This window comes from Podarcis liolepis, assembly GCF_965112155.1.
Source record: "Podarcis liolepis genome assembly, chromosome: 11".
Lineage (NCBI taxonomy): Eukaryota > Metazoa > Chordata > Lepidosauria > Squamata > Lacertidae > Podarcis > Podarcis liolepis.
Genome location: NC_139565.1, coordinates 40,984,915 through 41,010,063, shown reverse-complemented (window position 1 = coordinate 41,010,063; position 25,149 = coordinate 40,984,915). Strand labels below are relative to the sequence as shown.

The 25,149-nt window shown below is 43.4% G+C and overlaps 1 protein-coding gene and 1 long non-coding RNA gene across 6 annotated transcripts in view; one reads left to right on the top strand and one right to left on the bottom strand.

Moving 5' to 3' along the window:
• Positions 1-10,614, bottom strand: part of LOC310688741 — a 51,371-nt gene extending 40,757 nt beyond the window's left edge. Inside the window, exon 1 of the long non-coding RNA XR_014517120.1 lies at positions 10,020-10,614. This is a non-coding gene — a long non-coding RNA (uncharacterized lncRNA). The remainder of the gene's footprint in view (positions 1-10,019) is intronic.
• Positions 10,615-10,847: 233 nt separating this feature from the next.
• ZSWIM6 (zinc finger SWIM-type containing 6) overlaps positions 10,848-25,149 on the top strand; it is a 93,698-nt gene continuing 79,396 nt past the window's right edge. For 2 of the 5 annotated variants that reach the window (XM_083465176.1, XM_083465175.1), the window contains exons 1-2: positions 10,848-11,388; positions 11,473-11,595. In XM_083465176.1, coding sequence (XP_083321302.1) covers positions 10,863-11,388; positions 11,473-11,595 — 649 coding nt within the window. In that variant the 5' untranslated portion in view covers positions 10,848-10,862. Of the gene's footprint in view, positions 11,596-25,149 lie in introns of all 5 variants that reach the window. The other 3 variants (XM_083465174.1, XM_083465173.1, XM_083465177.1) reach the window with 2 other exon arrangements.

Below are 25,149 nucleotides of genomic sequence, written 5' to 3'. Positions count from 1 at the left end.
CACAACCCACATATTTTAGGCAGGCATACACGATTAGAATTTCTCAGTCTTAGGTGCTCAGCAACATGTAATAAACCCAGTCATGGATAGCAATTCAGATCATTCCACAGTTCTGCTTTACTATTTCTGGAACACATATCTAGACACAGCACTCAAAACATAGCTTTATTATTTCTTTCATTATCATTAAGATTATACCCCACCTTACCTACAGGGAGCTCTAATTTTATTCTCAAAATAAATGTCTTCATTTTATCCTCAAAATAATTCTATGAGGTAGACTAGGCTAACAGATGTGACTTGCCCAAGGTCACCCAGTGAGTTTCATGGCTGAGTGGGGATTTCAACATGGTCTCCTGGATCCTCATCTGACACTGTAACCACTAAGACACACTGGCTTATCACTTCATGCAAGATGAAAGAAGCCTGCTACTGTTACATTATATGTTTTGACTCCTGCTACATAAAACTGATCCATACAGCCAAGGACTTTACAGAAAAGAAAGCAATGCTCTCAGGACATGGAAAACCTGGATTACATATTGCTCCTCTTTCACAGTGATAATTCAAAAATATTTTGTGAAGAGGCTGGTGTTCCTTACTTACTGATACTAAATATTTATCTGCAGCAATTCTTTTCTTTCTTCAAAGACTTTGGATTTTTGAGTCAGCTGTAAAAAGAAACTCAACAGAGAGGCACTGTTTTGGCTGGCAATTTCAAATGTGCCATGTTTAGTAAATATTGCAGAATAAACACATTGGATAATAATAACATAATTTACTCAAGGTTTTCAGATTCCCCTGGGAATCAGAAAGGCAGCCTCCAATTCAAGATAGTACCTCCTTTTGCACAACTCTGATATGGCCAAGGATCTCCTCAGAAATATATTACTTTTGAATAATGAAGAGGAAAGGGGGATTTAATCCAAAATTAATATTTTTTCCTTTTAAAAAAACAACCCACTAGGACATACACCAGGGGATCTTGCTTGATACTTCTTCATTGCAGATGACAAACAGGTAAATTACCTTTGCAGTTGATCTTACCCATTGGAAGCCTGTGGGCCAATTAGAAGCAAAGTTTTTGTGTATGAAGAATGAGCAGGCTGCTTATGCAGCACAACAACTATGCAGACATTTTTTAATGTAATTACTTACAGGAAAATAAGGATCAGAATGTCTCATAGAAATACTAGACATGGTGAAATAAGCCTACAGAAAACTATTTTGACTTGATTTCTAGCTTGCAAATGATGTCAGGCACCTCTGCTCACATTTTACTGACACATCAAGATAATACTGTACAAAGGGTCCATGACAGAGAGTTGGAGATTCATGCTTTGATTCGGAGAGTTTAACACTGTAATCCAAGGTTTGGGAATGCATGTTTGTGATAATGCCAAGATTGCAAGTTTGATCCCCATATGCATATTCCTGCATTGCAGGGGGTGGACTAGATGATCCTCAGGGTCTCTTCCAACTATACAAATTGATGATTCTATGATCCACCTACCTGATATTGTTGTACTCCCAACTCCCATCAGCATGAACTAGCATGGTCTCAGGGGTGATGGGACTTGTAGACCAGCAACATGTGAAGGTCCACAGGTTCCTCATCTATAATTGTAATTCACTCAAAAATGCCACTCAATATAGAAGTTTACTATAGCAGGTGAAAAAATTATAGCAGTGAGGTTTGAGCCAGAGATAAACAGAGCAGAAGGAACTAGATGTTTCACACACTAAATAAATTATAAGAATGCAGATGCAAGCATATCTAACAATCTAACTGAAGGAAATGGCATGCTTATGACTGCCCATGCATTCTTAACATCTGGTCCCATATAGCTCTCCGTTCTGTACACTGAATGAAAAAGGCAGAAATATTCTGAATAAAATTTAATTGTATAAAGTACATTTCACTATTTTTACTCAAGTTCAGTAACACGAGGCACCAGAAACAGATTGAAAAACTGCTTCGCTGATTACAATTAAAACTAAGACATACTTAGCTATTATTATCTTTGGGCATAATTGTAAGTAGTTGTTTTGTTTTTGCAGTGTAGGCAGATAAATGAACTAGGATGATATTTCTTTGGCTTCTTTCCCAATCCCTTCCTCTTAGCATCACACAGCTTTAAAATTCTGGTTTTCAAGCTTATCAAAGACCACCCCCCAGCCACCCTGGGTTCTGTGCTACCTAGGGAAAGAAGATCTGGTTACAAGGAAGGGTGCTCTTCTTTTTAAATAACTTGCTTCCATGAGATAAAGGGGAGATTATTTCTACAAGGCTGCTCTGTCAATCAATCCATAACTCTTGTGTCCATCTGAGACCTCTAAAGATAGCATAGTTTATGGCTTCTAGGTATGGAGGTGCTAAAACAAGACTAGACCACAACAGGAAACAAGAGCTAAAGTTTACTAAGACAAAAGCATGGAGTTTTAAGAATTATATATCATATGTAAAAATTACAGAAAATCAGAAAATTACTTTATGAAACAACCGATCAAAGAAAGGTTAAATGCAATCTTCTGTCCCTATCTGTAACCATTCCCTTAAGAGTGAATCTTATGCTCCTTTGTTGTACTCAGTGTTGATGTCTCCCAATTTCCTTCCTGAACTAATTGCCTCTAGGCTGCATACCTGTAGATATAGCCTTTGGCAGGGGGCAGGTCACAAGCTCCACCAGCAGGCTAACAGAAGTCTTGCAGCCCCTCCCTACCTTCTCCCCACCTCTGCTCTTTCACTTTTCTGGCTCAAATTTTTTCATCCTTCATGAAGGGGAACAGATTATGCAGATAATAGCAACAACTAGTTTAGCTCATTGAATTGCGATTCAGTTCATGACATTGAGCAGGATGATGGCGGCGGCGGCAGCAGCAAGGGCAGTAGTTGCCTCAGCTGAATAACTCACAGTACCCAGATCCTTCTCCTTCAGCTCTTGTGGAACCCAGGTATTATTTGTTTTGTGAGGAAACTAGGCTGCTCCCACTTTTCAATGTTTCTAGTAATGGTTGACCTGTTCTCTGATGTATATGCTTATTCGTTTTTTTGGGTTATTCACCTGGCAAAGAGTGACATAGAGAATTGGATTCAAACTTCTTAAATTATTTTTCTTTCATTTTGAATTAACTGTCATGGACTGGATCTAGGAAAGTATGAGCAAAGTTTTACTTGTGTAGGACCTTTCCTCATCCTTTCCACAGCAGTCCTCTGTGCCCACTGAAAAGGCACTTCTAAGGCTCAACGGATCTGCCAAAGCAGCATGGGATGAAGCATAGGAAGCAAAAGCTTGAAACAGGAATTAGCAGCAATTAGGACTCCCTCCCGCTCATGAGCACAAGTGCCCTCCCCTCACAAAGGAGTCTGTGGAGCCAGCTCAGTATTTCCTATGGGAAGTGCAACATTACACTTAAAACTGCTTGCTAAAAATTAACCAGAGCAGATGGTTAATACCAGTATTTTTATAGATCCCTTTAAACATTAAAGGTTTTAATTGCATCCAATTTGCTCACAATACACTGTGGCATAAAGTTTTTCACCTTGGGGTGCCTGTATTTATTTAGGTTAGACCATATGTTGTGAACTTAAATGTAGGTGCAGAGTGTAATATAAGTAATATCAATTGCAGAATAAGGTAGGCGAAATACACTATGTTGTTTTGACAGCTCACAGCAGTTCAAGAACAATCTGCTGCATAGGTAACACCTGTCACCCTAAATTTTGCCACAGCAGCCAGATTTTCATTTTGATGACATAAAAGCCTTGTTGCCGCTCTAAAGCTACCAAGATCATGATCTGTTTATTTTCCAGAAGGAATAATTCTTATACTGGGGTATCACATTCCCCTACTCTGCCACACTAGAGACTTCATAGCTAAAAACCTGAGCCTCTCTCACTGGTTAATGTTGCAAGGCTTGTCCACAACATATGTGCTCTATAGATCCAAGAAGGAAGTAGCAATGTGTTACACACAAATTACACACAAATGAACATTAAAAAAGCACAATGTACTTTTCTTTAATAATTAAAGAACCATTTCAGAAAAAGACAATTTGAAATGAGGAAAACAATACTGGGGCACTTAATTCTCATCCATAATTTTCCCACTCCAAACCTCCCCAGTAGCTCCCTCTACCCAAAGTTTCAAATGCATATTTGCCATAGAAAATGTATGTTTGCCTTGTTAGGTCAAACTTGCATTTGATATCCAGTGGAGGGAAAAGTCATTGAGCTGAATGAGACTAGAGCGGAGGAAAGAGTATTAAGCACCCACTACAATTCCCCTGCTTTTAACTGCCCCTTGCCAAAATGGCTTTTTAAATTGGCACTGAAGTTCCAATACATGCATCTGTGAATAATGTATTGTTATCTCTAAACCACTTAGCCTGCTAGGAAAAACATAATAGCTTCACAACAGTCCACCAAATGACCAACTTTCCTTTTTTTTACTAGCCTTCCCCTAACCCCACCCTGCATGCCTCCCAAATGTGCTTCAGAGAGCCCCCCAACCCCCACAGAGCTGATTTTGAGGGTGTGGTGTGTATGTGCATGTGTGTGAAGGGGACAAGAAAATAAGATGAAGCCACATTGTGTGAATGGAAGTCTATGTACAACCCAGTGTTTTGTGTGTGTGTGTGTGTGTGTGTGTGTGTGTGTGTGTGTGTGTGTGTGTGATTGCACCATTAGTCTTGCAATGGAGAACTGTCTTCAATGAGAACTGTTGGATTTTAAAAGGCATTGGTTAATGGGTACTGTATTGACTGCATCCTAAATACATTTATTTAGAAATAAGCCCCATGAATACATTAAGACACTTCCATGGAATAAGCATGGAATCAGAGTTCAATTTACCTTTTATTTCCCATAAATATTGACAGCAGGGTTTTGCAGTTAAAGGTGGACCTATATGTTTCCTTCTACCACTTAATTTAATGTGATCTAGCTTGCTTTCCTCAGTCCCAGAAACTATTTTCATTATTAGGCTGAGCCTAAGTAACTATAACCAGCTTCCCATACATAGGTACAGGAAGTTTGCTAATGTACTACTGTACTTAAAAACACCACAACAGGCTCTGTTTCCTGTAGGTGGCCATGTTGGTCTGATGCAATCGAAATAAATAAAATATTTTTTTTTTAAAAAATGTCTAGCAGCACCTTACAGATCAACTAAGAACAAACTTAGTTGGTCTCTAAGGTGCTACTGGACAATTTTTAATTTTTTTAAAATTTATTTTGATAGGCTCTGTTTCCTGTAAGAGATAAATAGCTACAGGTCCTTCAAACAAGGAGTCACTAACCTTTCCAAGGACTTGCCTCAGGGCATTCAGAAGGTGAATATAAGCCTACAGAAATAAACTAGCACAGATAATCAAGCTGACTCAGACAATTAGGTACAAAATACAAAGAAACTATCCTGATTGTATTACAAAGCAGGAAGCTTCAGGTGAAAGTGAAATTACCAGTCACAGTAATTTCAGCATGTGTAATTGGCAGTTTACTCAGCCTAGGTGCAATGAAAGTCCCTGCCCCAAGATAAGTCATTCTGAAGAGGAGCTGCAAAGAACAAACTTTTAATACCACCTAGGACAATTTATACTGCTACCTGACCACGGGTTATTTCTATGCCTGTTAAAAAACAGATATTGATCAAGTTATTGTGTTAAGATCTACAAGTTTCCATTCCAGATAATGAGTTCAAACCAAGATATAAGATTTAAGTTGTACATGAACTTCAGCCGGATTACTCCCTTAAAATGTTTTTTTTGCTGAGAATACGTTTAAAGTGACCTCTTCCTCATTCTATCAGAAATACTGAACTGCTAGGTTTGAGTGGAAATATTTAAATTATTAATGTTTCCCAACAGAATAATAGAACAAAATGTTATTTCTGAAATATACTCTTCTTTTAAAACAGTTCAAAGAAGTACTTAAATCTAAACCTAACAATTCTTTTTTCATTTTTATTCTTAGAGTAGCCTAATTAAGATTCACTTTTCTTTCAGAATAATATACAAAAACTTAAGGAGCTGTGAATTGTCTCCAACATTTTCTCTTCATATGTCCCACTTACTACATCAGTTTAAATATTCTCGGCCAAAACAAAAACATATATACTATTCTTGCTTCTGCTTCTGTATGGCAGACTTTTTCTCTAAGCAACAGAAGAAGATATACTGATACTTGCAACCTACGCTGCTCTAACAGCATTTGAAGCCATAATTCTCTTATTTCCAAATTAGCTTACCAAACTTTGTATAAATACTTTTTAAAATGCTGACTTACAAAGAAAGGTAACGGTATAGTAAACTCTGTGACTAATGGTATACATCAAAGAAATGTTAATACTACTACTCATACCTTAAAAATTCCTTTCTATTTCCCTCCTACTACCACAGCCCTCATACTGGCATAGAATAATAGCTGGAAGAAACCTCAGAGGTCATCTAGTCCAATCTCCTGCTCAGTGTAGGATCTGCAATGCAGCATGCAACTACAGCATTCATGACACATTACTCTCCAGCATCTGTTTAAATACCTCCAGTGAAGAAGAGCCCACCACCAGTTATTGTCTGTTCCAGGCATAGGAATGGAGTATGAGTGTGTGCAGCATCCCACTCTAATAGTGTAAAATATATTTTGCTCATGCAATGCAAGCAGGGCTTTCTGCTTAAAGTTGGCAGAGCACTTCACATTTTGCAGAGAAGCCACAACAAGATAGGCATATGCAAATGACATGTCAAACAACATTTACCATATTTATCCTTATAGATGTGACATACAAAAGGGAAAGGAAGTATGGGACAATTTTAGAGCAGCTGTGCACTACTGAGGTGTGGGGGAGAAGACAAAACGGTCTCAGGCTCATATAGTGTAGCTGAGATTTGGTAGCTTTCTGTAAGAAAACTACTGTGCATCTGACCTAATTGTTCAGCAAATAGAGAAAATCTCACTATTTTGTATCTGCTTTGTCCATTTTGTATCTACTCTGATCTTCCACTGGTGAAAAGTTTTTCAACTGCTCATACCACTTTCACAGAACCACCAGGCCAAGTGTTAAAAGTTGCCAATTCTAATCTATTTTCAGCAGTGGTGGCCAAACTTGGCCCACCAGATGTTTTGGGACTACAATGCCCATCATCCCTGACCACTGGTCCTGTTAGCTAGGGATGATGGGAGTCGTAGTCCCAAAACAGCTGGAGGGCCAAGTTTGGCCAGCACTGATTTACAGGGTCAGCTTGCTAACACATGCAAATACTTATAAACAACTCAACTCTGTATGGAGATGAAAGTTAAGCATCTTTCTAACATGCTTGATGAAGAGTTCTGGAAATCAGTCTTATATTTAAGACTTAAATCTTAAGCTATACCCTGGTAGCCATAAGTGGCAAGGAACTGTATCAGACAATTGAGTGGGCTGATGGAATCCTCCAAGCAGAGAAACCAAACAGGCTGCCAGAGGCGGGAAGCTCCTTCCCTGTAGCTGACATAGATAGATAGATAGATAGATAGATAGATAGATAGATAGATAGAGGGCTGCTGTGGGAGAGCTCCATCACTCCTTCCCAGCCCCCAACAGGCTAGTAAACATTTATATATAGAAACATGTGAGCTTATATACAAGCCTGCTCTAAACAAAACATTATTTTCATACTCCAAGTATCTGTTGGTACAGGATCTTGAACACGTCTTAAGCCATTCACAAGTCCAGGATGCCTCCTTCACATGTCCCTTCAGCCCTTTATTCACTTTACTGGTGGACCAGCTGATAGCATGGATGTCGGGGGAGGGGCAGGGAGGAGCAGTAAAACCATAGAAATACTTAACCAGCTGACCAATCATGTCAGTTCTGCCCCCTCTAACAAAAGTCCTGCCCCCCCCCAACAAAAATCCTGGCTACGCCCATGGCTGATAGGGCTTTCTGGCATAGTCCAGTCCATTCCCTAAAATGTCTTTAGTTGAAGCACCTCAAGTGCTGCTCAGCCTACCAATGATTCATTCTTTTCAAATGTCTAAACTTGAGTCTAGTCTTAGTCTACTTGGGCACATTTTTAAACTTACACTTCAGGAACACAGGGCTTGCCTCAGAGACACTCTGGAAAAATCCAACTGAATAAACCTAGTTACTCATAGATACTTCTTAAACATCTCACATCTCTTAAGACTCTCCATTAGCTCAGAACAACTCCATCACATATTCTCACTACTTATTCTAAAGTGTCAACAAGTAATACTCTGAAATACACTGCTGAAAAACAGTAAATATTCCAAAACTTAATAAAATCTCTAAGTACCATCATTCCAAAACACATCCCATAGTTTTAGACAGTAAACCCACCTTTGCCCATGCCTCAACATAACTCTTATGACACCTTATTTTTCATAGAAGTCACCTCTTCGTAGAAGAGCAACAGAGACAAGCTAATGGCAGAGTGCCAGGACACAGATGAATGGCTGGAGGCTATACTCACAAAGCTGGCATTTGTGCAAAGAATGACTGATAGCACAGTCCTAACCATATCTAATCAGAAGTAAGTTCCACTCAATTCAGTGGGAATTACTCCAAGGTAAGTGGGGATACCTATCCATTCTTAAGGAAATCAGCCCTGAGTGCTCACTGGAAGGACAGATCCTGAAGCTGAGACTCCAATACTTTGGCCACCTCATGAGAAGAGAAGACTCCCTGGAAAAGACCCTGATGTTGGAAAAGATGGAGGGCACAAGGAGAAGGGAACGACAGAGGACGAGATGGTTGGATAGTGTTCTCGAAGCTACAAACATGAGTCTGACCAAACTGCGGGAGGCAGTGGAAGACAGAAGTGCCTGGCGTGCTCTGGTCCATGGGGTCACGAAGAGTTGGACACGACTAAATGACTAAACAACAGCAATAAAGTGGGGATACGACTGCAGTTTTACTTAAGCATTGGTAAGTCAATTAAATCAGGGACCAAAATTACCAATTTAATCATTCGTATTAGCCAAGCTGAAATACCACCCTCTGCCTGGATAGCTCAGTTGGGTAGAATGTGATGATGATAACACCAAGGATGCAGGTTTGAAACCCATATGGGACAACTGCATATTCCTGCATTGCAGAGGATTGGACTAGATGACCCTCAGAGTCCCCCCAACTCTACAATTCTAGTTGGCTAGCCCTAACTATAACATTTTTAAAAACGAAAAGAATAAATGGTGCTAGAGACCACTCCCAGTGGGGTCTGAGTGGCCTGGCTGAGGTGCTGACATTAAGTCTCTTTGCTGCTGTCCTCCTCATCCACTGATCTCTGGGTGGTCATTTTTGGGGTCTGGCATCCTCATTTGATTTACAATTCCCATCATTATGTTTAATAATGGAGGATGGGAGTTGTAATTCTAAACATCTACAGCGTACAAAGTTGATGAAAGCTAAATTAAAGTGTGTAGGTACTCTAGGCTGCTGTCGGGTCTGCATATTTGAAAGCTTTTCCATATGGCAGAGAAAAATACTTCCAGAATGTAAAAGAACTGAACTAAGTGAGAACCCTTGTCCCCTTTATGTGTTGTGGGTTATGTATTCAGTCTTGTCAGAGAGCGCTTAATGGAAGCAGACAGCCTGTCCACCTGTTTTTTTGTTTACTAAAAATTATATATACCGCCTTATTGCAGAAAAAAACTTCAGAGCAGTTTACAAAAAGAATATACAGTAGGATTATTAAGTAAGAGCAATCAAAACGTTCAAAAACAAATTTTAAAAGTTTATTTCACAAAATAAACACGGGAAGGCCGCGCAGTGTGAGGGGAACCTCCTTTCCCAAGTTTGCCCTGCAAACTTAATCCATTCGACCGCCCCCCGATTTGTCGACCTACCTCAGGGAGGCGCTAAAAAGCGTGAAAATCAAAGCGCCTTGCGGGCACCGACAATTTTATAAAGGTTTCACCTGCCCCCCTTCCATATCACACCCCCCAACACACTTATTAAAATTAAAAAGCGCAACGTAAATGTGTTTCCCACTTCCCACAGTGAGGCTGTCCGACTAACCCATCGCCGCCGCTTTGCTTTTGGTCTTCTTCTTCCCCTCAGACGAGCAGCGAAGAGAGCAGGAGGATGCCTCAAGGGCGCACTGTCTGTCTGTCTTTCTGGCCCGAGGGCAGCGACGCGACCGTTAAGAAGCGGCCGGGCGCGTGAGGCGACTCAACGGCCGCTTGCTTGCTGCTACCGTATTTCCCCAGCCGCGCGAGCCTTGCCGCTTTCGCTCCCCTCCTCCTCCCACTTTTGGTTTTTGTTTATCCCGCCTCCCTCTCAATGACTTTTCCTGCTGAGCTCAGAGGAAGGATGACCGGGTGGAGGAGCCGCGCGGCGGCCACACCCCTCACCCGCCTTCCCTCCCGTAAATGGTGCCACAGAGGGGTCCGGCGGGCCCCGCCCCCTTTTCCCACCGCGCGCGAGGCGGGCTGGCATTGGGTGCCGACGCGTCAGAAGGCCGGCCCCCCCTCCTCCATGCGGCGGAGACAAGATCGGGTGTGTGCGTGTGTGTGTGTGTGTATGTGCGCGCGACTCCGTCCCTTCCCCGAACTGCCCTCGGCTCTCCCCTCCCCGGCCCCGCCCTCCCACGTTTGAACAACGCCGCCTCCCCGTCACAGCTGACGCGTCGAGCACACGGCCGCCGGGCCCGTTCTATTTATGTTTGTGGCCTCTGGCTTTTGCATAGCCCCACCCCTCCCCGCCCCTTTCTCCGAGGGCCGGGCGGATGGGCGCCGCCCACCTTTGCCCATATATGGAGCTGAGGGGCGGGGCCCCGCGCTCCGGCAGCCTCTCGCAGCGCTCCTGGTGCCGTTTATAGAGTACAGCCACTTCCGCTGTCTGTTTAGAAGCGGCGCGATCATGGCGGAGCGCGGTCAGCTCCCTCCCCCCGCCAAGCGCCTCTGTTGCAGACCCGGCTACGGCGTCGGGTGCAGGCCGGGCCAGCGAGCGGGCGGCGGCGTCGAAGGCGGCCTGGGCGGCGTGGGCGTCGGCGGGTCGCTCTGCATGGCGGGGCCTTCGTCGGCCGCGGTGGCCGCCGCCTCGTCGGCCGCTGCCGCTTTCCCCCCTGCCCTGGCCGCCGCCTATGCCGCGCTGGGGGTGCTGCCGCTGGGCAAGACGCAGAGCCCGGAGTCGCTGCTGGACATCGCGGCGCGGCGGGTGGCGGAGAAGTGGCCGTTCCAGCGGGTGGAGGAGCGCTTCGAGCGCATCCCGGAGCCCGTGCAGCGCCGCATCGTCTACTGGTCCTTCCCCCGCAGCGAGAGGGAGATCTGCATGTACTCCTCCTTCAACACCGGCGCCGCTGCCGAGGACGCCGGCGCCAGCAACCCCGCAGCCGCCGCGCCCGGCGGGGGATCTAACGCCGTCGGGTCCACGGGCACCGCTGGGGGCACCGCCTCGGCCGCGACCGCCGCATCCAACAACAACAGCGGGGGAGGAGGCGCCGGAGGAGGAGGCGGCGGCGGTGGCGGAGGCGGCAGCACCGCGCCCGGCGGCGGAGGAGCAGCGGACGCCGCTGGCGACGAGAACCGGCTGCCCTTCCGCAGGGGCATTGCTCTGCTCGACGGCGGCTGCGTCGACAACGTCCTGCAAGTCGGTGAGTCACTTGGTCGTTGGGGGGCAGGGTGGGGTGAGACCGACGGGGAGGGCGAGGGCTCGTTTCCTCTCTCTTTTCCACCCCCTTCCTTTCCAGTCACTGGCTTTTGGGTCACGGTCTCTTCTCCTCCCACATTCTCCAAACATGACCCCCCCCCCGTTTATCCACCTGTGCAGTCATGCCGTCCTTGCTCCCTCCCCGTCTGATACTCCCAAGCTCTTTCTCCCACCGCCCCTGCCTCCCCTAGTTAAAGACACATTTTTCTTTTTCTAGACGTTAAACTCCTCCTCCCTGCTCGCCTCTCTAACCTAGCACCCTAAGAGTCTAAGTCCACCCTCGCAGCTTCCTCTCCCTGGCACACATGTCGCTAACCTCAGCTAGCCTTTTCTCTTTCTCTCCTTTTAAGTCTCCTAATGTTAAGCTGTCCTGTTTAATCGTTATTCCGCTTTTGCCTCCAGGCAGTCTCCTCACCCCCGCAGGATTTCCTTGGGCTCCCTCCCCCCAGGAAAAAACATACCCAGGATTATCCCAGAACAGTATAATCCAGCACTAGTAACTCGTCCCCTCCCTCGCTGCCCCCTCTTTCCAGTTTCTGCTGTCTGTGTGATCAAAATACCCTGAAACATAGTACGAGATGCTCCTGTCCGTTTTATTTCTCTTTTCCCTTGTGCTCTCCCCCCCCCCCCAACCTCGACCCGAAGCACCAGGGAGTGTGAATGGAAGTGAATCAGCAGAGGGAGCCCCCAGGGAAAGTGCGGGGGAAAGGGAACAGGAATACCTCCTTATCGCTAAACAAAGACATTTCTAGGACAGTGGCAATTGAGAAGGAGATGCAATTTCCCACTGGCTTTGCACAGACTTCTTGGATGCTCATGTGGCCAGTCTGCATGTCCCCATCCTCCTAGATTTTGTTATTGGTGGCACTGGGGGTAGGTCATTGGGTCGTAAAGCTGTCAGATTGCTGATGAAACTGGGACTGAAAGGAGGTCTGTCTGCGATGAAGGGGGGGGGGAGAGAGCTGGCTGCCTGCCTAGGGGGAATGCTGTGCAGGAAGGCAGAACCATCTTCAAATGCTGCCAAATAGCTTCAGGATATAGCAGGGTTTTTCCGTCTCCTTTTCTTGATGGGAGGAAATGCTGATTTTTCTATGAAATAATCCTCTTCTCCCCTATTTATACTGATCCTGTTTCTCTGTGGTGGAGAGTTTCCATTCATTGCATTTAACTCCTCCCTTCTCTGAATCAAAGGGCACTGGAGGTGGTTCTGCTTCACCATTGCACCCATCTCGAGTGGGAGGCTGGCAAGGGATTACTCCTGTCATGAAAGGGGGGGTGTGCTGGGTTTCCGTGTCTGGCTTTACCCATTTCTCCTTTCTGGCTCCAAAGCCTCTGCTTGGAGAAACAGGCAGATGTGTGGTTTATTTCCCTTTTAAAACTTCCTGCTCAGGGTGAGGTTCTCAGTGGAGCTGAATCTTTTTGTTGCGTTTTTAAAGAGGGTTATGTTTTGGCTGCACATCACCAATGCCTTCAGGAAATTCCCCTTGGAGGGAGGACCTGGCACCTCGCTCATTTTCATGTTTGTGTCCTTTTCAGCGCTCTCTCTCTCTCTGTGTTGGTGTGTTGCTCAATGAAAAGGGGGAACCAAACAAAAGAGTCTCTTTCATTGCTTTTCACTGCCTGCAAAACAGCAAGGATCTGACAAAGGGGAAGGAGATCTGGAGATTTTAAAGCTGCACAGCTCAGTTTTGCTCAGCTTCCTCTCTCAAGAAATTTAAATTCCAGCTGCGTGTTTGGGGTGTGTATGTTTCTTCACCCTTTGCCTGCTGGCTTTTGAACATGGATGGAGTGTCTTTCTTTCTTTCTTTTTTAAAGTGTGCTGAGACCCACAAAGCTCAACATCATAGTTCCTCCTCCACAAGATCACCTTTTACTGGTGATGTTTAAAGATGTGGACATGTCTAGCAATTCAAATTTTAATGTAGTCATGCCTGTGGACGAGTGTGTGGTGCCATTCTCTTTTCCCTGCAAATGATTTAGCTTTGGGCACTCCTCTAAGTTCTAATTAACATTCCTCAGACTTCTGGATCTGTCTTTTTAGTAGGGGTTTCAGGCATCTCTCTTTTTCCTGGTGGCACCACCAGAGCTGCGTCTCTTCTGGTTTGGCTGGCATTGCCAAGAGCTTGTTTTTGCCTCTGCTTGACTCCACTTGCAAGGGATGAGGAATGACAGGAGTGCGCATAGGGAGGGTTCTTTTGGCTGATTACATTTAAGCTAGGAATTCACTGTGAAAATAAAGCCAAGGGGTGATAAATAAAAGATGCAATCTTCTCCAGGAGACAGACACCCAGCATGGGCTTAGCTTTTGCTTGCTTTCAGCACTTAGAAGAGGCCTCATTGAGAACTCCTGAAGGGAGGGGAAAAAATAACTTGTGCTGCTTCAAAAAGGGGAGGGCCCTTGAGTGATGTTGGCAAAGGTCAATGTGAACAGAGGAAAATATGCATAAATAGAACTTGTGTCCTCTGCTGCTTCTGGAAGACTTAAATAAAAATGCAGTAAATGCTTTACACACTGGACACACACTTTCATTTCTTCCTGACATGATCCTTTTGGAAACCATCCAGGCTATTAATGTATGGAAAATTTGCATTTCACAGCAGTGTTAAAATGTGACTCTATACGGGGTGTGGTGAGCGACGAGCATAACAGATGCTGAAGTTTTCCAAATCTCAACTATTTTCCTACAGCAAATGTTGGGCTCATTAAGATTTGTGTAAAAAGGTTTTTGCACAGCGCAGAAACAGCCAGTGAATAAGCTTTTGAGATAGGTAGGACATTGTGAATTGTCCTCCTCCCATGTTGCACTAGATTTTTGTGAATGGATTTGAGATAATTGGCTTTGTGAACTGACTTTATAATGCACTGTTAGCATTTTATGTCCTAGCCTCCTTTGCTTTTGTTGCAAGTTCCCCTGGGGGCTGATTGGTTGAAAGGTGGGGTAAGTATAGCACTGTGCAATGAGTGGCTTTGCGGATTTCAGCAATCATCTTTTTGTAATCTCCAGACTTCACGTCTATAGTGTGCATTTTATCCACACATTTCAAATTCAGTGAAAGCATTCTGAAATGTTGCAAAATGGTATGGTCTGGGCAAGGTATCTATGAATGCCGACTTGCATCCTATTGATAATGAAGAGCTTAGATTTGCTGGCTATGCTTGTGTAAGTCATTCAACCTTTTCCATGATATATCTTCTGAAATCTGTGAATGCACCTCGGTGAATATAGGAAACCGCCTTACTACCATTTTGGAGCATTGATCTGTTTAACTGTATACTGTCTACACAGATGATGTACAGCGTTTCAGGCATATGTCTTTACTCAGCTGTGTACCTGCAGATGTTAGGGATTGAACCTGAATGTTTCATATGCAAAGCCAGGTATTTGTGACCTGTGAGCCCTATTTCTTGTGTAAGCCCGCATATGTTATTCTAAATGTCTGTACAACCTCTGTTTTGGGAAAACCTCATGCCGAAACCATTGGTCATGATGAAATAGTGTTTGCCATGTGTTTGCCACTTCACCCAGTTTCTTAGGAAGTTAGAATTATGTATAACGCAGAGAACCTATTACATTTGATTATTACATCAGATTTCACACTCTGAACTCATAAATCTCTTGTAAACTCTTTCTCAAACAATAAATTGTTGTCAAACCTACTACCTCAGAATTTCTAAAAGCTATAAAGACCAGTGCTTTAGACAGTATGCCACCATATAAAGGAAATACACAAATACTATAAAATTCTGCCTCACTTCTTCATGAATATAGGTCAATGAAAGTCATGTCCATATGGGAATACGCTATTACTTACTATTATTAATACAGACACACATCTTTTGTAACCATGGTTGCATATTGTATTATCTGAAAGCAGCAACTGGGGTTGTTGGTTTTTTTTAATCCCTTAACATTAATTTTCAGGAAGGAAAACACAAATACTCATTTATCAGAAACATGGGTTTGGTAAATAAGCATCCTTCAGTGGGGAAAAAATTTGGTTAGTTTCTGTAAAAGAATTACAACAGCAATTTTAAGTGAGCTAACATTCATATTAACTTTTAGTGGTCATACATTAAAGTGCAGGTCTAGTATCAGCAGAATTGTGCAGCTTTGCAGCAATTACAGTTGTTCATAGGGAGAGGGGTGTGATGTTTCTGCTAGTCGTATCGAATAATAGGGAATTTGCCATTCCCTAGTAAAGAGCCAGACCATGTGGAACATCCATTAATTTACAAATGGAACAAATAGCTGTTTTTCCTTTCTGATCTGTTTCCCGTGAATATGAATACTTTGAAATCCATCAGGATTTATTTAGAACACCAAGCAGTTATCTGCATTTGTGGACCTTTGAGCAGCTTTATGTATGTGTGGGATAGCAGGTCTTAATATTTCTGACGCATGCATGTTTGGTATTTGTATTTTGGTATTTTAATAATCATAATAATAAATAATAAAATTGTATTTTCAGTGTTTAAGCTCCGCTATCAGTAATTGTTTTCAGACTCTCACTACAATTACATTGTGGCTTACATTTCTATCTTGGCTATTTCAGTTAATGACGATCTGCCTTTGCTCCTCAGCATTTATTTATTTCTGTGCTGGATTTCTTGCTTCTACAGGAGTGTAGGCTATGTCATGTCAGCCCCAGCTGCAGCTCTGCTATTGGAGCCATGCCACAGTTGCATCATGGTTTGCTGGAGCCCTGCATGTTTCTGAAACTGTCAGAATGAAGTGTAGCTAGAGCTTACAGCAGGGCCGGTTCTGCTGCAGCATTTCCCAGGCACATTTCCACTCCCTCCCTGAGCCTTGCCATTCTCCATGTGTCTCCTGCCTGTGCTCCAAATGCCAGTCCCTACTTTAAAGCCGAGAAAACAACTCCATTTGTTTTTCTCGGGGATTGGCATAATTATTCTTTCTGCCTGTGTTCTGATCTCAGGGGTGAGGAATAATTCCACTTCCAATAAGACCTTATATAACTCCCCCCCCACACACATTTGTTATGTTGTCATCATAGTAAATTACTTTCCATGCTTTAGGTTTTATAAACGAATGCTTCCACTCTGCCCATTGCTATACATGTTCCTGAAGTTTGTGCTTATAATTTCTAAACCAGCCTGAGTTCGAGTCAGTGAAACCGAGGCTCAGTTTTCACATAAGCCTATGAACTGAGAACTGCATGTTCTGGTTGGCATTAACAGCTGTGGTTGCTACAGTCATATGGCGGGCAGGGTTCAGCAGTGCCACTGCTTGCCTTCTCACACCAAGGTGATGTGGCAGTGATTTTATTGCCTCTCTGTTGTTGCCTGGAGATGCAAGCAGTGCTGTAGCAGTGCTACGGTGAGGGCTGAAACAGAGCTTTCTGACTCTACCAGCTGTCAGACTAACAGAAGGTTCATTTACACCTGAGGCTAGTTCTCAAGGTTCCTGTGCGAACCCGCCCTAAATTTTCTTAAATCCCAACACCTAGTCTTAACTGGCTTGTTAATCAGGTTGCTGATTAAGTTTTGTAGCATGTAACTGTTCCTGAACTCTGGCCCAGTTGTGGCATTGGCTGATGACGCTGATATATTCCTATCTGTTGAAAGTCCATAAAGGAACTATTGAAACTAAGATGGGTATATGGTGGGCTGGTACTCGGAGTCAAAAGGTAGTTGAAACAAGAACAAATTAACTTTGCATAAAAGTGAGGAAATAACAATGTTCCGTGCAATTTCAGCTGTCTGCCTGGTGACTGTGCGCACATGGTGCATATTTTTGGCACTAAGTAGCACCTGCATAAAAACCCCACCCTGAACATCGATGAAATCAGCAGACTGCTGATGATGGGTAACCCACTTTACATTGCACAACTTAAAATGCTTTTAGGGGGTGGGCTGGTTAGAATTTCACCTGCCAGTTAATCCAGTTTCCATGCCAAGAACAACTTGGGTGTTGGAGCGATGCAACACTTGTGTCGTGCTGGCACATAGCCGAGGGAAGTGGGTGTACTTGACCCTCCACTTTTCTGGATCTGATCTGGAAGGGGGAAACTTAGCAACTTGAGATGCATATCAAATGGATAGCAATGCTAACCCAACCCATCTTTAGCACAGTAACTGATTTAGAATGCTTATGCGTGACAGTAGTTTTTGATTAAATGCAATTAGCATGCAAATAACAAAGTTCCCTCTTATTGTTGTTACTACTACAGTTGTTTATATCCTGCCTTTCAGGTTAGAAATCATTCTACAGTAGCCAGATTGCAACTATCATGATCAATGTCTACTAAAGAATGTTCTCAATCAGTAGTCTCAATATACAACAAGTCTTCAGGATCTATCCCACAGTGGAGCTGTGCCCCTGTGGCTGGATGAATCAGTGCGGCTCTGAATGTCTTCTTCGTCTGCCTCCTTTGCTTTCCTGGGATCTTTCCCATAAGACAGCTGATGGTGGTTGGTCCTGTGGGTGAAAGGCAGTCCAGATGGAGCAGGCTGTGTTGACTTCTAGGAACTAGGGAGAGGCAAAGGTATCTACAGTTCCACACCAGGCATCAGATGTTACAGCTGCTACCCTGAAACTCTGGGCCTTGTAGGGAAATAGGGCCAGCCTGGGAAAGTATGCCAAATTGAGCAAATGATTAGTTTCTCACAGGGCAGGGCTTTCTCACCCAGGTTTTGCTGGTGGTGGCAGAAGCAAGAGTCCTTCTCTGTCCAATCAGTTTCAAAAAAAAAGATCTTGACATTCTACAATCTTCTCTCTGGCTTTCTGCTATCTTGGTCCTCTAATTTCTGTTTAGCACTTTGCTCCCAAAATTATTCACTTTTCTCATTAATTGGACCATTTACACTCCTCAAATCCCTGCTCTGGCTTCCTGCTTGCCCTGAAATCCAGTGCAAGTTTCTCAGTGAGCACTTCCAGTGATGCTATCCTGTTCCTTCAAGCGATTCCCTTTGTACCTAGAGTTATCTTCCAGATCTGGTGATGTAATCTTCCACTTCCTTTAAATCCCCTTCCCAGTTCTCCCCTTCTCTGAAGCCCTTGGCACAGCCTCCAACCTCAGTACCGTAATTATAGCTCTACAAGTAGCTAAGCCCAGCTATGTGGACATAACAGACTAAGGACTACCACCCATGCTCGCTTTGCTCGTTTACAAAAACTTTAAAATGTCCATACACTGTGTGAAATCTAATGTTTTGTGATCACACTTATTGTCAACCATTCCTACACAGCTGATTTGGTGGGCATGTGGGCAGGCAGTTTGATATCACACATTGCTCCTCCTTTTTTTGGCACTTAATCTTGAATATGTCAAGGATCAGACCTTTAACCCTTGGTGGGGATTTGCTTTTGTATGGAAATAATTTCCCTTACCTCCCCTTGCTCTTGTGAAATGGGTCCCTGTAGTGTGTAATTGGTTTATAAAAGCCTGTTTACTAAGTCTGTACTTCTTGCCTCCTGGTGTTAGGGCTGCAAGCTAAACTGATGTTTTTCCCTAAAAGCAAGATGAATTCACTTTTGAAGAAGCCTCAAGTGCAGTATGAATGAACATTAGTTATTTAAATCTATAAAGTATATTAGAGAACCTTGGAATGATACGCATCACCACACCTGGAAAAGGATGGCTTAAGGTTTTTTTGTGTGGGTTTTTTAGAGTATTGCTGCTTGTTGGAAGCAAGCGCATTTGACAGCTTTGAAATTGCTGGAAGTTGTGTATGGGCAATGGCTGAGAAGGTCTGACATTAATTGGAAAGATGCTGTAGAACCTGTCAGGAAGTTTAAATTCTTGCTACTGGAGTTAGCAATGATTGGATACATTGGAAGTTCATTTACTGAATTAATGTGTTGAAGAGCCAGGTGATCTACCTCTTGTCTTGCTTTAACAGCCTGTCTGTTTTTATAAGTCATCTTCTGTTAATTGGTGTCAGATTAATAACGGATTTTATGGAAGACATGTGGGGGTGGGGGGAGGTAGCACACAGACCCAGAGCCACACACATCCTGTTGTACATTCCCTTTTCCTTTGGCCACAATCTCCTTTTGTTTCAGTGATCCTAGAGATGGATAATGTCAGGTTTTCTTGGATCCATGTTAGAACAGCTGGGCTTTAAACATTATCTAGTTTCTTGTACTTATGCAGTGCTTGCTGGTGTGTCGTAAGGGTAGCTTATTGCCATTTTCTGTAGTGTCCTGCCCAGTAGGATTATTAGATTCTTAAATACTTAACTGCTACATGGTTCAGTTTATACAACCCAAATGATGTTGGGTTACGAGACGTTGAACTGGTTATACATGTAGCTTGTCTTGCTATTTGTTGAAACAGGTTCTAACCACAGCATCTTCCCCTGGGATGGAGATTTGATCAGTGGCATTTACTCCCTTCCCTATGGATTGGTGGCTTTGGGGCCTCAGGCTCTGGCAGAATAGGTCCTTATAGGTTAACTAACCTTTAATTAGTTAAAAAAGAACACAGCTTCTGTTAGTCCCTTAACCCAACTTCATGCTGAGCTAAACTGTTCCTCTTTTCTTATTCTGTAGCGCTTTTTACTGTAAGTATACTGGTTGCATTGCCTACAATCTCTGCGGGCCTTTCCTTTACGATTCAGGCCAGAGAACTTGTTAACAGCAGTAGCCCCTTCCTTGATCTAAGATAATTGCTTGAAACTTTCCCCCCCTTAATGTAGCCTTTGTTTTGAAAGATGGTTATCTGTCCTTGAGGGAAATTTTCTGAAGGACTACAAATTGTTGTGGCTTTCTCAGAAGGCCCTGACAATATCAGGTTCACCAGGGATCTAGGAATTCCATGCTGGAGCTGTAGATGCAAACAGTATCTATTCCAGTCTGACTCAAGAGTTTCAAATGCTCGGTCATAGCTTTTCCACTGCTTGCACTTCAGGGAAAGGCAGCAATGGTGTCAGTGTGCTACATTATAAACATACTAGGCAACATATCTGCATTGTCTATAAATATTTCTTCCTGGGAAACACCCCTGCCACCCGGAAATGCCATTGACGCTGCAGTATGGCTTAGGTGAATGATTACTTAGGAAATGTAGCTATGTAAGTGTTTCACCATTTGTTGTCAGCAGAAGGCAAGGTCTTGTTCCTGGCCAAGTCTCTGGAATGAAGCACGAGTTCAAAGGGAAACCTTTTGCTCCTCTCTCCAGCTCTAAGCTTGGAATGCAGGCATCAGAAAACAACAGAAGTGGAGTCTGGGCAGATGTCCATCCTTCTTTTGCCCTGCTGGATACTTGCAGGATCAAGGCAGGCCCCAATTGTCTCCACCTGCTCTCTGTAGCTCGGAGCTCAAAATGGGAAGCAGGGACTTCTTAAGGGCTTTGCAGTTGTGCTCAGCATGTATACACCATCCAGCCAATTTTTGTGCGCTGGGCTAGTAAAACACCCCATCACTTTTTTTCATAGGCAGATGGCCAGGGAAAAGTCAAGAAAATGTCAGTATGTTGGCACAAACCATATAATGTTGTTTGGGGACATTCCTTTAACAGAGGGCAGCTTTCCTGCAGGGTTTTTTTTTTTTTTAACTGGACTAGAAAAATCCCTCAAATACCATTAACATTAGTTTTCAGTTGTAAGACATTTTTCTGAGACAGTTTATAATATTTTCACAACATTTTTACTTTAAAAAAGATGTTTTTACTTTTAATTGCAAACAATAAAAACTCATAGCTTACTACATTGACTGTGACTGGTCATGTGTTTTTTTCCCTTTCATAACCTAGATAAACACTATTTTTTTATCTTCAAAACAAATAAAAACTATGCAGCATGGGGTTTATATTTAACTACAGTATTTTCAGTTAATTCACTTGATAAAGTGTTGCAGAAGGAGTTTTTGCAATCTGTCATATTCAGTATTTGGTGACTTCTTGGTTTATGCTTTTGTAAATGTTAGAGATTTGGGTACATCAGCATGTTTCTGCTTGTTATGTGAATTCTTAACTATTTGGATGTTACACTGAGGTTAAGCACTATCTGATTGCTTTCCCCCCTTCCGTTGGCAGTGGATAGTGCCCTGATTTGGTTAGAGTGGTTTAGGAGTGTGGCAAACTTATCTTGGTATGCTCTGACGTTGGAAATGTCAGAGTTCTGAAAGAAGTGTCCAAGCTCAAACTATCCAAAATTGAATGATTCAGTCTTCTGGAATTGATTTCTGAATAGGATATTTTAACAAGTAAACCCTTGATATTACACATGATACAATCCAATCAAATTGGGCACTTTAAAGTCCCATTGCTCTCAATGTGAGGGTCAAGCACATGCTTAAATTTGCCCATTTATTATTAGCAAGAGTTAAATACTTAACTTTGGCTGGACGGTGCCCAGAGAGAACACTGTCCATATGGTGTGTGGGTGTATAACTGTACTCAGAACTGCCACGTGGATGTTCCTGTCACTTGCTTTTAGCTATTGCAGTAGGTGGTTTTTAACCTTGAAACAACACCTTTCTGAATTGGTATCAGTACATTGTTAACGGTTTTCTGTTGCCGGTTCACGGTGACTAGAAGAATGCAGATAGAAAAGGCTGTGCAAAAATGCAAGTTACCGTACTAGACTTTCAGCAGTTGGCATCTTTGCTTTGCAGGTGTTGTTTATCTGGAAGCAAACAAACCTACCCATCTCACAACAGCTTCTTGTTGTGTCTTAGGCTGAAAACTCTCCATTATTCAGTTTCTTGTAGAAAAATTGTTCTAACCTATATTGCCTATGAAGTGTTGTTTTTGTTTTTAAGCTTTGGTTTTACCAAGAAAAATGGTTACCTTCTGCTAACAAACCAAAGATGCTATGAAATGATTTCTCCTGTATTAATGCATAGCTAGGCAATGTGCTGTAAATCCTAAAGAGACACTGGTCCAGTTTGCATGTACCACTAAGCCAAACCATATCTGCAAGTGAGAGAGTACATTGGTTGCCAGAGCAAAGATTATGGTTGCTGCCCTCCTCTCTGTGTCCTGCTGCATTACATCCAAACCCAGGTTCACAGAATCCTAGAACTGTAGGGGCGGAAGGTACCACCAGGGTCATCTAGTCCAACCCTTCAGGGCAGGAATCTTTTGCCCAATGTGGGACCCAAATCCACAACCCTGAGATTAAAAGTCTCATGCTCTACTGACTGAGCATGTTAGTTTGCTTTTGACCACTTGTGACCAAGTGAAGATGCCTGGGCACCAGGATGGCACCTGACATCACTATCTGGAAGTGCATGCCTAGAGATCATTGGGTCTGGACTGTACACGTTAATGCCTTGTCCTGTAGAATTTTATCAGTTGTATTTTATCTCCACAAGCAGAATGAATTTCTGGAAGCAAAATGTTTTTCCTGTGTAGCCTGAGCAGGAACAGTCACCATTAAGAAAAAGAGCCCGGAATACGCCAATATATATGTGGACTTTCCCTGGATCAAGTGACTTTTTTTCTGAACTAGCCAGATGATTAAATGAGAATCAGTCACAGTCCACTGTTTGAAAAATAAGAATTTAGAGCCGTCTTGCCCCCAAATGGCAACTAGACATTCCGTTTTGGTCTAAGGAGCCATTTATACGTATCTGAATTTCTAACACTGACCCAAAGGGTTAGGATTGGGCTAGCCAGTGGTGTCCAAAACTGTTTTCAAAGAGGGCCAGATTGTTAACCTTTTTTTAGGATTGAAGTTCTTGAGCTTTTTTTGTGATTTTTATCCCAAAATTCTTGAGCTTTTTTAAGGATTGAAGTTGTTGAGGTTTTTAGGATTTTTACCCCAGGAAATAAACTGCCACAGGGGCCAGATTAAACCTACCGGCGGGCCAGATTAGGCCCCCGAAACAGACTTGGGACATGCCTGGGCTAGGCTCTTTGCAACTTAACACACATTGCTCATATGCCAAGGCCTGGCTGAGAGGAGGAGGTAATGTTCATAATGCAAGTTCACGAACACAGACTTAAAGAGTTCTCACACAGCTAGTAGCCAGTGTGGTGTAGTGGTTAAGAGCGGTAGTCCCGTAATCTGCGGAACTGGGTTCGCTTCCCCGCTCCTCCACATGCAGCTGCTGGGTGACCTTGGGCTAGTCACACTTCTCTGAAGTCTCTCAGCCCCACTCACCTCACAGAGTGTTTGTTGTGGGGGAGGAAGGGAAAGGAGAATGTTAGCCACTTTGAGATTCCTATGGGTAGTGAGAAAGCGGGATATCAAATCCAAATCCAAACTCTTCTTCCTGATGTCTGTACTTTGTTGCTTTCTGAATGCTCAAGCTCCCCCCCACCTCCCAAATCTGTCTCAGACTCCTGTTTGGAATTTTTGTTGGCTGCTGCGCTGTGGATAATTTCAGGTCTGACTCATTTTATTGAACACTTTAAATTGTTGCTCTTCCCCCATGATAACAGTGGAGTTTCTTGAACAAAATGTGTTTCTCACTTGAGTCAGCATGAAAGGATTTTCTATTAAACCAGTCAGCTGTTTACTTGAGAGCAGCTGACAAAATTTCCTAGTTTTAGGCTCAAAGGGTAAAATGAGCTGGTCCTTCAGGCAGGTCTGGATAAATTCCAGGCTTCTAGAAACTTGAGCCTAGTGTCTGGGGACTGGAAACATGTTTCTTTCCTCTTCTTCTCTCCCCCTACCCTCAAAGCTTTGCTTTCTCTGTAGACCAAAGGTCTGGTCTGTAAAGAGAACTGGTGGTCTGCTGAATAATTATAGCAGAGTAATACTGGAAAATAGATGGCTATTTCAGTATAGTGATGCTAAAGTGTTAAGAACGGCACAAATGAACTTTAACTTAGAGCTGGCTGACTAAAGAGGCTGGCAGGTCAGTTTCAATTACAACGGTGGTAATTAATGTATTCATGACTGGCTGAACAAGGGACTCTTACAGCTTAGATATGGGATAACCAATGTATTGCCCTCTGGAAACCAGTGTTAGAAACTCAGAGATATAAACTAGGTGCCAGGTGGCACCTTAAACCTAGGTTACGGTTGCCACAATGGAATGTCTAGTCATCAGGGGATTGGACTAGATGACACTCAGGGTACCTTTCAGCACTACAATCCTACAATTCTATGTTCTCAACTACATTGTTTCACTGTAGCTTGCTCTTGCAACGATTCACTTGTCTCAGTGTGCAAGAAGGAGAAATACACACAGTGGAAATGGGATTAATTATGGGTTACAACAGAGGTTTTTAAACTGGTCTGTGAGTTCCATGTGAGTGGCTTGTGGAAAGGCTGTGGCACAGACAAATCTATCTGTACACAGCCCTGCACTTACTTTCCTTGATGTGATGATGCCCAGCAAGGGGCCCATAATTCACGCAGCAGTGCAGAAGCACTAGATGTGCATCTTGTGCTGCGCATGAGTTAGCTGGCTCAATGGAGAGGGCCTTCGCGAACCTGGCACCCAGAAATCTCCATGTAGTCGCAGTTGGACCCTTGCCAGCAGCAAAATGCACCTGGCATTGGGAATTTCAAACACTGCTAGAAACTGTTTGGCTTCAACTCCCATCTACCTCAGCCGGTGTGGCAAGTGGTTAGGGT